Source organism: Stenella coeruleoalba (genome assembly GCF_951394435.1).
Source record: "Stenella coeruleoalba genome assembly, chromosome: 4".
Taxonomy (NCBI): domain Eukaryota; kingdom Metazoa; phylum Chordata; class Mammalia; order Artiodactyla; family Delphinidae; genus Stenella; species Stenella coeruleoalba.
This window is the reverse complement of record NC_137149.1, coordinates 50,108,508-50,123,623: the sequence shown is the minus strand read 5'-3', so window position 1 is coordinate 50,123,623 and position 15,116 is coordinate 50,108,508. Positions and strand designations below refer to the sequence as shown.

At 36.4% G+C, this 15,116-nt stretch overlaps 1 protein-coding gene across 1 annotated transcript in view; it reads left to right on the top strand.

The window, feature by feature from the left end:
- The window catches only part of PPARGC1A (PPARG coactivator 1 alpha), a 347,961-nt gene extending 337,161 nt beyond the window's left edge, over positions 1-10,800 (top strand). The window contains exons 12-14 of the mRNA XM_079920481.1: positions 3,776-3,897; positions 4,229-4,380; positions 10,652-10,800. Coding sequence (XP_079776607.1) covers positions 3,776-3,897; positions 4,229-4,380; positions 10,652-10,755 — 378 coding nt within the window. The 3' untranslated portion in view covers positions 10,756-10,800. The remainder of the gene's footprint in view (positions 1-3,775; positions 3,898-4,228; positions 4,381-10,651) is intronic.
- The last annotated feature ends 4,316 nt before the right edge of the window (positions 10,801-15,116 follow it).

Sequence of the window (15,116 nt, the reverse complement as noted above, 5' to 3'; positions counted from 1 at the left end):
GATATCAGGCTGCTCCTTATTGTTCCCTAACACTGCAGAGCATTTTAGTGAGATAACCCACAGAAAAGCATCAAGCACAGCACTTGGCATCTACTAGAATTTAGTAAATGTTAATCTCACTACTAATTTCCTTTTCTTCTTAGTCAAACCCCTATTACCAGGAGCTACTTATTTTTTGATGAGAAACAACCATTGTATATTTCCCCCAGCTAACTGGGAGGCTCTACCCACTTTCTGATAAAGATTTTGATAATGCAAAGTCAGTTTAATTCAGTCGGATTTTTTTTCTCTGTTCATCCCCTGTGTTTTGATATAATGAGGATTTACCATACCTGTTAATGCAACATAAATCTTCACTTCTATTATCCACCCCATCAGCAAACTAGCTTTTGTGAAAATTGAAGCTAAAATATACTTGATAAATGTTCCTTCCTCCTCGATAGGGAAAACTGGTCTGAAAATCATTTTTCAAGGAGCTTTTTCCAAAGGTTTAGAGTTCCTCCAAGCCTTTAAGAAGTTGGAAATGTTATTAAGCATTTTGATTTCTTTTCCTTTCATCTCATGTTTAGAAATTAATGTCTTGAAAAATTGGCTGCAAATGTTAAGGTTTTTTAAAGATATGGAATCTATTCATCTGTCTAATAAAACTGCAACATGTTAAAAATAATCAGTTCTTCACTAGACATTTTGGTCAATCTTGGAAAGATTTTTGTCTTTGCTTTTTAGACCTTCAGATGCCTTTTAATTTCATTTTTATCACTAGGAAAACCAAACACTAATCATTTTCTCAAATGAGAATTTCAACATGTATTCAATCTCTGATCTTTGTAAGATAGCAAGATGTGGTCACATTCTTATGTTGCATAAAAGAAGATTGACAGTCAAATAGGTAATTTAAGTGATTGCGGAACAGCCCTTTGGATTTCTGTCTTTCCTATCTCGGTTGTGTCTTCTTTTTAGTGCAGAATGTATCAGTATCCAATATAAAAGGTCCTCTGGTTTATCCTTTTTTGGGATTATTGTTGCATAGAGTTTCGTATAAAGAAGCAATTCAGAGACTATCCCAATATGTCTGCATATGGATGTGCATATGGTCGATTTTCACTTTTACTGTGAATTTCCTTGAAGATGAACATAGGCTGTGTATATTCCCTTAATGGTAGATGAGCAATTTCTTTGTGATGGTTCAATTTCTTTCTCTCTCTTCTGCATTTCTGCCTCCTTTTCCTCTGTACAGTAGTAACCTTCCTAAAGACATTCATTAAAAAAAATAAATAAATAACACTCATGCAAGCAGGCGCCAGGAAGTTTAGATAACAGTCCCATCAAATTCTGCTGTTTGGCTGGAGCTGGCTGCATAAATAGAATGGAATGTGATGTGATGATTCCCTTGCTCAAGTGTACAGCACTGCTCCGGGACGAGCCTCGCTCTCCATTTATATTTATTGACCTCCAGGATGTGCTGGGGGCTCTGGAACAACACAATTACAGCCTTCAGTTGAGACATACAATCTACATGGAAGCGAATCAGGCAGCCCGCTCTGCTTGCTGTACTTCGTCTGGTCAGTTATGTAGGCTCAGTGGTTGCTGTCAAAGAATTGTGTTTTACCAGCTGTTTCAGTGGAGTGAGACAAGTGAGAGCACTTACCCTTAAACCATAAAAGCAAATCATGGAAACCTTTGTTAGTACACTCAGCTGAGCTACTTGGGTAAGGTTTTTCCTATGATAAAGCACCAAACCTGGTTTTCATTCTCCACTGTCTTAGAGAGTCTCAGAGTAAGGACCACACTTAGTCACCTTTGATGTAATGAAGGGTATGGAACTAGGTGTCAAAAGTGATTAATTGATTGATTTTTCTACAAATATTCATTAAGAAGACTCTTATGTTTGGGTACCCTTAAAATATAGTGGTCGATAAGACTGGTATGGTCGGTGCTTTCATGAAGCTTTCATTGTTGGGGGAGATGGACATTAAACACCGAATAAACTATTAATTATTTAATTACAATTGGGCACAGAACTACAAAGGAGAAGTAGAGTGTTCTATCAGAGCAACTTGTAATAGAAAGCCGAACCTCACCTCAAGTCTCAGAGAGGAAAATGATTGTTGATGTTAACTTCACTGATACAAGAAAGACCCACTGGGAAGAGGCTGAACTACAGAGTTTGGTTTGGGTAATGTTGGTCTAGTTTGAGGTGCCTATGGGACATCCAACCTGAGATGTCAAATAGATAGTTGTTTATTTGAACCTGAAGCTCAGAGGAACTTTCCTGATGAAAACGGAAATATGAGTGTTGCATATGGTAAAAGAAGAAACATGGATGATCAAATCACCTAGGAGGATACGTATTATAGGGTCTGTGAATTGTTCAGTTAAGTTTCTCAAACATTTATTGAGAGTCCACTCTTTACCAAGTTCTTTGCTAAATACTGGGCACATGAAATGGACATATGTTCAGTAAATAACATAGGACATCTCTTTGCTTTAAGCCTAAATGACTTTTTACATCATCCAAGATGTAAAAAGATATTCTCAGCACATCCAGAGAAAACTCTTAGGCAGGCTAAATCTGTACCTTTGCCCTGTGTTTCCTAGTCTCTGCCTCCGTCTAACTTAAATCTCTCCAACCTTAAATTCATTTCATTCTTGTTTGCCATTGATAGACATACAAGCTAACTGGTAAGCACTTCATTATACTAACTTCTTGCACCTTTTCTCAGCTTGAGAAACATCATCATCTTTGGCCTTGTCTTCTTGGAATAAGAGATATACGATTACTTCTTACACTAAGAATGCATTCTTGTTCTGTAAAAGTGATCCATCTTCAGGCTATAAAATATTCTTCCCGTATTTTGTAGGTTATAAATTGCTGTTGACTTTCAGATTATGATGATATTGACTCCACTTGTGAAAATTAGGCCACACCCTTCTCGTCTGTTCCTAAAATAAGATTCATTGGCAAAGTGAAATTTATAGCCTCTTTTATAGCTCTTATTCTTTGGAGACCCATGGCTTAAAATGGCCAGTATTTTAAGACTGTATTTTTTAAATTATTGTCTTTGGACCACCTGTATCAGAATCACTGGGGTGTGCTTGTTAAAAATAAAGATCATTGAAGCTTACTTTCCAAATTTTTTTAATACAGCTGGAATAAACCCAATCATTTGCATTTTTAATAAGCACCCCAGGTAATTTGTATTTATACTAGAGTTTAAGAATCAATATTTTGAGGGGTGTCAAAATTTGTATGTCAAACTATCATGCTGTACATCTTAAAATTATATAGTAACGGATGTCAATGATTTGTCAATAGAACTAAAAAATGTGTATATTTTATTATTGCAATTCTGAGTTAAGGAGAAATTAAAGAGTTTTGCAAGCCAGGTCAGTTTCCTACCAATTTTGAAGATTAATAATCGAGTCACAAGTGTTAAAATATTTAATAGATATTATTCAGCTATTCAGTGATAAAAAAGATTGCATTACACACATTTCTTCTATAATACATTAAATTTCATGTGACAAAGAAACAGAGATGGATAGAAAAAGTAGAAGAGAGTGAGAGGCAGAAGAGAGTGATACTGAAGAAATGGAAAGTAAAACTTGGTTGACGTGTAGTCTTTTGTTCAGGTTTAGTGTGTGTTTTGCTTTAATTGGCATGCTCGGGGGGGGGTTCTTATTATGCATGATTGCACATTTATAAATGTTTCTAGCATTCAACTTCTTTCCTATCTTCAGAACTAGCAAGTGTCTTCTCACTTTCCCCCCCTAGGAAGAACGCCGTGTGATTTATGTTGGTAAAATCAGACCTGACACAACACGGACAGAACTGAGGGACCGTTTTGAAGTTTTTGGTGAAATTGAGGAGTGCACAGTAAATCTGCGGGATGATGGGTGAGAATCTTCAAGATTATTTCTTGTTCAGAAGCTGACATATGTAAAAAATTATGGCCATAAGATTACTAGAATGGGAATGCTTTGACAGATGACATGTTGAGTTCAGAACCTTATTTATTTTCTTTCATCCCTATTTATTAATCTTTCTAGTTGAGATTTCCTATCCCAGAAATAAGTATTTAGCTGCTTGACAGGACAATCACACTGATAAATGGATGCAGTGGTTCAGACGTTGGCACCAGCGAAGTCTCCAAAGTAGAAAGGGTTACAGTCATATATGCTAATCCTTCCTCACTAGCTTTGAACTTCTCTTCTTTGTCCATTGCAGAGACAGCTATGGTTTCATTACCTACCGTTATACCTGTGATGCTTTTGCTGCTCTTGAAAATGGATATACTTTGCGCAGGTCGAATGAAACTGACTTCGAGCTGTACTTTTGTGGACGCAAGCAGTTTTTCAAGTCTAACTATGCAGACCTAGGTATGGATTTTACTGTACATAGAATGAGGAATCCATGATGTAGAGCTCAAAATGGAAGCATATGTAAACTGTAGGCACATTGGGTTGGACCATCGCTTTATTTTACTAGAGGGAATATTTGAATACAGATTTTATCTTATTTTTTATTTTTTAACACACGAGACAGTTTCAGAAGCAAGGGGCTTAAGTTTTGGCAACAAAGAGAAGAAGCAAATTGTTTCTACTGTCTGCCCATATGCTGAAATTCTGCACTATTTGTGTGTGTGTGTGTGTGTGTGTGTGTGTGTGTGTGTGGTATGTTTTGAGTGTGCAAGTGTTGTATTCGTTTGTAATCTGTTACTGCTTTCCGTGCCTACCCTGAATCCTTTTGTACAAGCTATAGCATTGGCATCATTGCTTTGCAGAACAGAATATGCAAAAGTCTTATTCTTTTTTCCTTATTATCTCACAAACTCTTAGAAATGTCAACATTTTCTACAAATTACACCCAGAGAGAGGAGAAAGTAAAATTTCATGTGCTAAATCACACTGTAGTTTCTTTAAAACAAAAGAAGAAAAAAAAACCCTGTTTTTTTTTAGTGCTTCCATATGCTAGGCACTGTGCCAAGGCTTTGTAAGCGTTTTCTCATTTAATTACCAGAACAATCCTAGGAAGTGGATATTATCATCCCCATTTTACAGGTAAGGAAGCTGAAAAATAGATAAGTATTCCTTTTTGCCTGTTATAAAAGTTGTACAGACTCAAGGGGTGACATTTGGAAAATATAAAAAGGTATTAAGAAAAATAGCCTATCACCTAGAGATAACCACTGTTACCTAGTATGGGATTTGCTGTTCAGTATTTTGTGTCAGACCGTCAAATTTCTTGTAGTTGAGGTCATATTATACATATATATACACTTTTAAGTTCTACTTTTCTCGATTAATAGTATATAAGTTCATTTTCCACTGTGATTCAAAGGATGAAAAATAATTTACCAGTACACTTTAATGGTTGTATAGTATCCTGTCTGGCAAATAGTGCCATTATACTTAATCGTTCCCTTATAGCTAAACACATTTTCAGTTTTTGATATTATAAATAATGCCACGATGGACATCTTGATTTCCTTTCCAATTTTAATTTTGTTCCTTTCCATGTTATTCCCTAACTAATGTGTGTGTTGTAAGCCTTTAAATTCCTTCACGAAATAATGAAGGAAGGAAAATGGCAAATGTCTTGTGCATATGACATAATTATTGAAATCAATTTATAATAATCATCATGAAATTAACATATCAATCTGCTCCTAAGCATTATTATATGTCTATCTGCACTTGCTTTGGCTTTGGTATAAAGAAAAAAATGAATACCAAATACAGGGCTTTTTTCTTCCTTCAGCTGAACTGATGTCTTCCTAGAGTAATTGATACAGGTGGGGTGCATTGTTCAGGAGGAATATGCTATAATTCACTTCACAAGCTAAATAGATAGTATGAAGCAGGGGAGAGACAGTTGACTGTTAGAGAGATAGACGCCTAGGGATGAAAATATAAAAGGTGGCAAGTCATTTGTTCAAATGTTGGCTGATAAAAACAGTCCAGACAGATTGAAGTCTTGAGTTGATTTGACTTATTTTCTTCGGTGATGAAGGCCAGGGTGTTTTCTAGTCTCTCAAAACATCTAGAGTTTAGAATAAGCTACCTAGAGGGGCCTTTAGATCGTGATTCATCACTGGTAAAGGGAGCATGGGATAGTATTTCCAAATTGCACTGGAGCCTCCCTGAAATATTTCTAAGAAGAATGCTTCTCCTCTAGTTATCTCTCTGCCTTGCCAGCAGCAATAGAAACTGTGCCATTGCTAAGCTAGCTCTGATTTCCTGAAAGGTGTGTTTGATGTGTATTGTAATAGCATGGATTTTTCCGTTTCCCTCCAGCCTTACAAATGCAGGAAGTGGAGTCGATCTGAGTGTAGGCCTGGTGTAGTTGAAAGCGCCTTGGCTTTGGAATTTCGCAGGCCTGGTTTTGAAACCTGAGTTAGCTTTTTGACCTTGAGCAATTAAACTCCCTCTGCTTCTGGTTCTTCATTTGTAAAATACATTATAATGTTGTTGTGAGATTAAATTTGTGTCTGTGAAGCCCTTAGCATAGTGTCAGTGTCTGGCACAAAATAGATTCTCAATGAATAGTAGCTATAATTATAATAAAAATGATTGTTATGAGAAGTTATAAATTTGAAGTTATTTTAAAATGAAAGAATCAACACCAGGGGCCAGCTTTGGAACCAAACAACATCATGTATGTCTTGTCTTTATTCCCTGAATAGTTGAAGTTAAGTGCCTCGGGCCATGAATGCTGAATAAGGTGCATATAAGCATATCCTGGACTCTTAGAGGGGTTGGGAGCTTACGTATATGTCAAGAGTAAAGTGAAAATGATGTGATACTGATGAATTTTACCAAAAGTAAAGCAACCTATCATTTTAGATAGATTACCAATTTTTAAAATTTTTATTTGCTCTCCTAAATTAAGTTAGCTCATGTATCCCATTTCTCTGCTATTTTTAAATTATAATTTACAGTGTTGTGTTAGTTTCAAGCGTACAGCAAAGTGATTCAGTTATACATGTATATATATATTCTTTTTCAGATTCTTTTCCAGTATAGATTATTATAAGATATTGAGTAGAGTTCCCTGTGCTATCCAGTAGGTCCTTGTTGTTTATCTATTTTATATATAGTCGTGTGTGCCTGTTCATCCCAGTCACCTAATTTATCTCCCCCACCCCCCTCACCCCTCATCCCCTTTGGTAACCATAAGTTTGTTTTCTATGTCTGTGAGTCTATTTCTGTTTTGTAAGTAAGTTCATTTGTATAATTTTTTTTAGATTCAACATTTAAGTGATATATGATATTTGTCTTTCTCTGTCTGACTTCTTCACTTGGTATGATAAATTCTAAGTCCACCCATGTTGCTGCAAATGGCATTATTTCATTCTTTTTTAGGGCTGAGTAATATTCCATTGTATATATGTACCACATCTTCTTTGTCCATTCCTCTGTCAGTGGACGTTTAGGTTGCTTCCATGTCTTGGTTATTGTAACACTGGGGTACATGTATCCTTACAGATTATGGTTTTCTCCAGATATATGCCCAGGAGTGGGATTGATGGATCATATGGTAATTCTATTTTTAGTTTTTTAAGGACTCTCCATACTGTTCTCCATAGTGGTTGTACCAATTTACATTCCCACCAACAGTGTAGGGGGGTTCCTTTTTCCTCCACACCCTCTTCAGCATCTGTTATTTGTAGACTTTTAAATGATGGCCATTCTGACTGGTGTGAAGTGACACCTCATCATAGTTTTGATTTGCATCTCCCCAATAATTAGCGATATTGAGCAGCTTTTCAGGTCCCTGTTGGCCATCTGTATGTCTTCTTTGGAGAAATGTCTATTTAGGCCTCCATTTTTCTGCTGTTAAGGCCACTTAATGGTTACTTACAATACTGTTAGTGCAAAACACAATGATTCTAGTTACTATTTATGAGCCAGATTTATAAATGAGACTCAGAATTTAAAGGGATGATCAGCTTATCATGATGAAGCCAATATTGAAGTCTGGTTTCTATGAATCTGTAATCTGTGTGTCTTTCTGTTTACTGTTCTATAAACAAATAGATCTTTCCATTTGAAAGAGCTTGATGAAAAATCTCAAAGAGGAAAGACAGAAATTAAATTAGGACTATAGGGTCAAAACAGAAGGATGGGTCATGATTAAGAATATGATCATTTTGATCAGGAATTAGTTTTGGCTTAGAATTTGTAAATAATAAAAAGTAAACAAATAACATTGGTCACAAACTCTTTATTAACTCAAAGAAATGTAGTATATTATCAACATCTTGAATACGTATGTAACTTTACATATACCCTTGCCATTCATTGGTAAATCAATCCCAGATCTAAACACAAATATTTTCAATCACGTTTTTAATAATATGTGGGTGTTCAAGACTAATACATTCATTAGACAAATACTGAGGGCCCACTTTGTGCCAACAGTTTTCTAGGTGCTCGGAATACAGTTGTGATGTGATTTGTTTCTATTAATACAGTATTATTAATTATAAAATTTTATTTTTTTAATTTGTTAGCATGGCTTTCAGGTTCTTCCTATAAAAATTTCATTATCTCTTACTTGTGTTGCAATATCCTTCCTTTAGTGGAGGGAGAGGGGTGGAGTGGATGTTATTGCCACAGGAGTTGCATATAAACACATTGTCTCTTCAAGAAATGAGAAAGATTTTGTGGGTGCCGACTGACATAGTATGCCCATGAAAGTTGGTATATACGTAAGCACCAACCACTGTATTTCACCGCGTAGAAACCCTTGAAATCCACTGTATCAACGTGCTTTTAGTATTTACTGATGAAAACCCAGAAAATTCTGGGTTTCATGAATAATCCCAAATTAAGACATTTTAAATATTCTCAAAATCTCCTCCAAGGAAAGATACACATATATATTCTCGACGGTTCTATGCTGACTTTATGTCACACAGACTGCCATCACTGGACAGCTCTTCCGTCTTCATCTACAGTGCAAGTGGAATTCTGATTTCAGGCTAATCTCTGACAATGAGCAGAACTTTTTTGTGTGTCTACAGAAGAGATTTTGATTTGAACAACAGCTGCTCATGAGGCTTTGGTTATACAAGCAAATTATTCATTAGGCTATGAAGAGAAGAGTGTAAGCCAGTGTAATTTAAGATTGACCATATAAAATTTTAGTGAGGAAAGATGGGCCATTTTTGTCCTGTTTTTATATCTGAGGCTGACTATAATTGTTCATCTTACCTGGAAAAAGAAATGCAGTAAAGACAAGGGATGGTGAGAATGAGAAAAAAAAAAAGAAGTGAAGGAATTTCCTTGTCTTTAAAGTAGATTGGAGCTGGTGGGGAAGGGGAATCAGCCTGGTTCTGGAGAGCTTAAGGGACTTGCAACCTTTTCAGAAGAACACCTTGTGAGGTCGGTGATTAGCCCCCATATTATCTAATATTACCTTTTTCTGTCACCGAGCATTTCTATTTTGTAATTTAATCTGGGTAAAACACAAATATTTATATTTTAGTAAGGTTGTTAACGTTTCCCAGAAAGGTTTAGTCTTCTCTTCTAGTAAGTGCTTTCCAAGGAATGAATGTGTTTGCCAGAGGCTTTCTATTGTATTTCCAAGATACCTTTTCTCAAGCTGAGAGACCAGCAGAAATAGTTGACTTTTCCATAGATGTCAAAGGAGAAAAATCAGAAATATTTGACAGAATTTTACCTTGCGTCCGGCGTGGCTGGCATACCTCCATTTTGTTCAGGGCTTCTTAAAGTGGCATGTGGGGCTTTGCACAAAAGCTTACTTGGACTAGTTTAAAGATCTAAGAAAGACCATGGCTTTATTTATACGGGTATATTTTTCCTCTCCCATTAGTGAGTAAAGAGGCTGCATTTGCCCTCTCTGGACATGAAGCATTTTCCTAAACCTTCTAATCTGGGGAGAGTTTGTGCCACTGTTGCTGGGGTCCCTCAAGGTACTGGAGATCGTATGTCCCTCCCTCCTGAAAGGGGAGCAGCAGGGTGATGAGTGGGTGAAGTTCTGACAATTATCTCTCTCCCACTCAACTGGCTTTCATGCTCAATGAAATCAATCCCACTGAATAGGAAAATTAGTTCCAGCTTCTACTTTTACCTCTCCAACTAAGTGGTTGAGGAACCTTGGGTAAGTCATTTAACATGCCAGGAAGGGAGAGGGGGCTTATTTTTAAAGCATATTGATTGACTAAGTTACTATTGAAAAGAAATATTAAAGTCTGTTCTGATTACCTCCAGGAGTGTTTAAATCTAAAATGAGTCAATAGATGACTGTTTTGAATGCTCATCACTCCTTACCCTCTGCAAATATATACATGTGCTATAAATAAATAAATATACAATTAATTAACTATAATATTGGTGTGTATATATACCAGTACCATATACTGTAAAAATACCTTCTGCAAATATATATACACATATTAATATTCATACATATAAATACCTTCTGAAAAAATATATATGTAAATATATGCATATATATATGTGTACACCAACATCAATATCATATACTAATAAAAGCTGGGCATATTTTTTAAAGTATATCGATTGGATAAGTTGCTCTTGAATCAGGTAATCTTAGAATAGATGATTGAGTTAATGACCATCAGCAGAGGGTACATCTAAATCTGGCTTGGGTTTCTTTCAGATTCAAACTCAGATGACTTTGACCCTGCTTCCACCAAGAGCAAGTATGACTCTCTGGATTTCGATAGTTTACTGAAAGAAGCCCAGAGAAGCTTGCGCAGGTAACATGTTCCCTGGCTGAGGATGACAGAGGGACGGTGAATACCTCACGGGACAGCGCGTCCTTCCCTAACAGACTGTTGCAAGTCATACTTAGGAATTTCTCCTACTTTACACTCTCTATACAAAAACAAAACAAAACAACAACAATACAACAAGAACAACAACAATGGTTTACATGAACACAGCTGCTGAAGAGGCAAGAGACAGAATGGAAACCCAGTAAGCACATGTTTATTTATGGGTGTCAGCTTTGCTTTCCCTGAGTCTCTTGGTGATGGAGTGTGTGTGTGTGTGTGTGTGTGTGTGTTGCGCGCGCGCGTGTGCTTGCCTGGTTTGGGGGAAGTGTGTATGTACAGGTGGGGACTGGGGGCACCTGACCAGAGCGTGCAAGGGCAAACCACTTCAAATGGCAGCAGTTCCATGAAGACACACTTAAAACCTAGAACTTCAAAATGTTCATATTCTATTCAAAAGGAAAAAAAAAAATATGTACATCCAAATGGAAAGAAAACCAACCAACCACAAGCCACCCTAAAATGACAGCCACTGATGTCTGGGCATCAGCCTCCGTACTCTGTTTTTTTTAAGAAAGTGCAAAATCAACTTGAAGCAAGCTTTCTCTCATAACGTAACGGTTATATGACAATCCCGAAGAAACTGCAGGTTCCGTAGAACTCATATCCTTTCTCTCTCTCTCCCTTTTTTTCTTTCTTTTTCTCCTTTTTCCTTTTGCCATGGAATCTGGGTGGGAGAGGATACTTCGGGCACCGAGCTCAACTTTCCTAACATTTTGAAGTTTCTGTAGTTCGTCCTTTCTCATGACACCCATGTAAATGTCCAAAATGTTGATCTTCCACAGCGAATTTCAAAAGCCTTGTCAATGGTCAAGCTTGCAGCTTGTTCAGTAGTTCTTTCTGAGGAGCGAGCACGGTGTTACATTACTAATGGGAGTTGGGTAGAACTCTCTGGGATGCGTTCAGATAGTATAATTGCTACATTCTCTGATGTAGTTAAGTATTTACAGATGTTAAATGGAGTATTTTTATTTTGTGTACATATGATACAATGATGTTCTTTTTTTGTTACAGCTATGCACTGTAAATGCAGCCTTCTTTTCAAAACTGCTAAATTTTTCTTAATCGAGAATATTCAAATGTAATTATGAGGTGAAACAATTATTGTACACTAACATATTTAGAAGCTGAACTTACCGCTTATATATATTTGATTGTAAAACAAAACAAACAAAAAAGGACAGTGTGTGTGTCCGTTGAGTGCAACACAACAAATCGATGCTTTACGCACAACCATCCCTTCTTAGGTGAGCTTCGATCCAAGCATCTTGTCAAGAAATCTCCTAGCCCCCTAAAGGTATTAACCACTTCTGCGATATTTTTCCACATTTTCTTGTTGCTTGTTTTTCTTTGAAGTTTTATACACTGGATTTGTTAGGGGAATGAAATTTTCTCATCTAAAATTTTTCTAGAAGATATCATGATTTTATGTAAAGTCTCTCAATGGGTAACCATTAAGAAATGTTTTTATTTTCTCTATCAACAGTAGTTTTGAAACTAGAGGTCAAAAATCTTTTTAAAATGCTGTTTTGTTTTAATTTTTGTGATTTTAATTTGATACAAAATGCTGAGGTAATAATTACAGTATGATTTTTACAATAATTAATGTGTGTCTGAAGACTATCTTTGAAGCCAGTATCTCTTTCCCTTGGCAGAGTATGATGATGGTATTTATCTGTATTTTTTACAGTTATGCATCCTGTATAAATACTGATATTTCATTCCTTTGTTTACTAAAGAGACATATTTATCAGTTGCAGATAGCCTATTTATTATAAATTATGAGATGATGAAAATAATAAAGCCAGTGGAAATTTTCTACCTAGGATGCATGGCAATTGTCAGGTTGGAGTTTAAGTGTTTCATTTGGGAAATTCCGCTTTTGCAGAAGCAGTGTTTCTACTTGCACTAGCATGGCCTCTGACGTGACCATGAAGTTGTTCTTGATGACATTGCTTCTGCTAAATTCAATAAAAACTTCAGAAAAACCTCCATTTTTGAGCATCAGGATTTCCTCTGAGTGTGGAGCCCTGGAATGGAAGTCAGTAAAGTTTGGCGTGTACATTCAAGTTTTTAAATTGAGATCCGATTACAGTTTGGCCGACATGACTTTTCTGGAAGACATGATATACCTACTACGTAATTGTTCTTTTCCTTTCTCTCGCCCAACACGATCTTATAAAATGGATTTCACCCCCAGGCCAATGCAGCTAATTTTGAAAGCTGCATTCATTTATCACCAGCATATTGTGTTCTGAGTGAATCCACTGTCTGTCCTGTCGGATGCTTGCTTGAGTTTTTGGCTTCTTATTTCTTAGTAGATAGAAAGCAATAAAAATACTATGAAATAAAAGAACTTGTTCACAGGTCCTGCGTTACGACCGTAACACATCTTTAATCCGCCTAATTCTTGTTGTTCCGTAGGTTAAATGCAGGTATTTTAACTCTGTGTGGACGCCAAACTAAAGTTTACAGTCTTTCTTTCTGAATTTTGAGTATCTTCTGTTGTAGAATAAGAATAAAAAAAGACTATTAAGAGCAATAAATTATTTTTAAGAAATCAATATTTAGTAAATCATATTATGTGTTCAAGGACCAGATGCTTTCTCTATTTTGCCTTTAAATTTTTTGTGATCCAATTTTCAATACATTCTCCTTTTTGCCCTGGATTGTTGACATGAGTAAAAATCTTGGTTTCTTTTCTTACTTATGAAAAGACAACACTACAGATTTCATGTTGAGGATTCATTTATCCCCCCTTCTGGCCTGAGAAATATTGTTACCATGAAGATAGTTTTCTTCCATGGACTTCAAATTGCATCTAAAATTAGTGCAAAGAGAGACTCACTAGACCATCCAAATAGAGCTTTTGTATCTTATGCAGACACTGTGGGTAGCCCATCAAAATGTAAACTGTGTTCCTTTTATTTTTATTTTTAAAATTTTTTTTGGAGAGAATATTTCCAATGAACACATGCACCCCATCATCACTGGAGGCAAATTTCAGCATAGATCTGTAGGATTTTTAGATGACCCCGGGCCATTGCCTTCATGCTGTGGTAAGTACCACATCTACAATTTTGGTAACTGAACTGGTGCTTTAGAAATGTGGGTTGTTTTTTGTTTTTCAAGAGATGTAGCAGAATAATTCTTCCAGTGCAACAAAATCAATTTTTGCTAAACGACTCTGAGAGCAGCGGTTGGGCTGTCAACATTCAAAGCAGCAGAGAGGGAACTTTGCACTATTGGGGTATGATGGTTGGGTCAGTTGAAAAAAAGGAAACCTTTTCATGCCTTTAGATGTGAACTTACAGTAGGTAATGATTATGTGTCCTTTTTTGATGGCTGTAACGAGAACTTCAATCACTGTAGTCTAAGACCTGATCTATAGATGACCTAGAATAGCCATGTAATATAATGTGATGATTCTAAATTTGTACCTATGTGACAGACATTTTCAATAATATGAACTGCTGATTTGATGGAGCTACTATAAGATTTGTAGGTGAAAGTGTAATACTGTTGGTTGAACTATGCTGAAGAGGGAAAGTGAGCGATTAGTTGAGCCCTTGTCGGGCTTTTTTTTTTTTCCCACCTGCCAACTCTACATGTATTGTTGTGGTTTTATTCATTGTATGAAAATTCCTGTGATTTTTTTTTTTAAATGTGCAGTACACATCAGCCTCACTGAGCTAATAAAGGGAAACGAATGTTTCAAATCTACTTCTGCTTTTCTTATTTATCATAACCAAACTCCTGGCATATTCCTCAGATCAGTACACATTACTCGCTTATCGTTATTCTGTTTCCTCTCTGGATCTCCCCCCTCCCCCTGCTTTTCCATATTCATGGATGGATTTCAGCTCTAAGGTAACATGCACCTTCTGTATTTTACCTTGTCTCCTTTCAAATGGCAAAGGCAGAAGTGGTGATTTCTGTAATGAGAAGTGATGTGGGACTTTATCAAACGGATTAGCTCTGTTTTGGCACTTAACCCTGGAAAGTGTGAATTTTAAGTACGAGCCACTGCCCCTAGTGAGAAACCTGCTAAATAGTTCAGCTTAGGAAGCAATTGTACTCTAATGGGCTGAATTTTTTTTTTATTGACAGTTGATTTACAATGTTATGTTAGTTTCTGGTGTATTGCATGGACTGAATATTTTTTGAAGACTTGTAACAGAATGCATCTCCCTGTCCCCCCATCATATGTAAGTCATCAGGTTAAATATGGGACAAGCTGATAGATTGCTGCCGGTACGGCTCGCTGTCAGGATGTCCACTGTGCCTTGT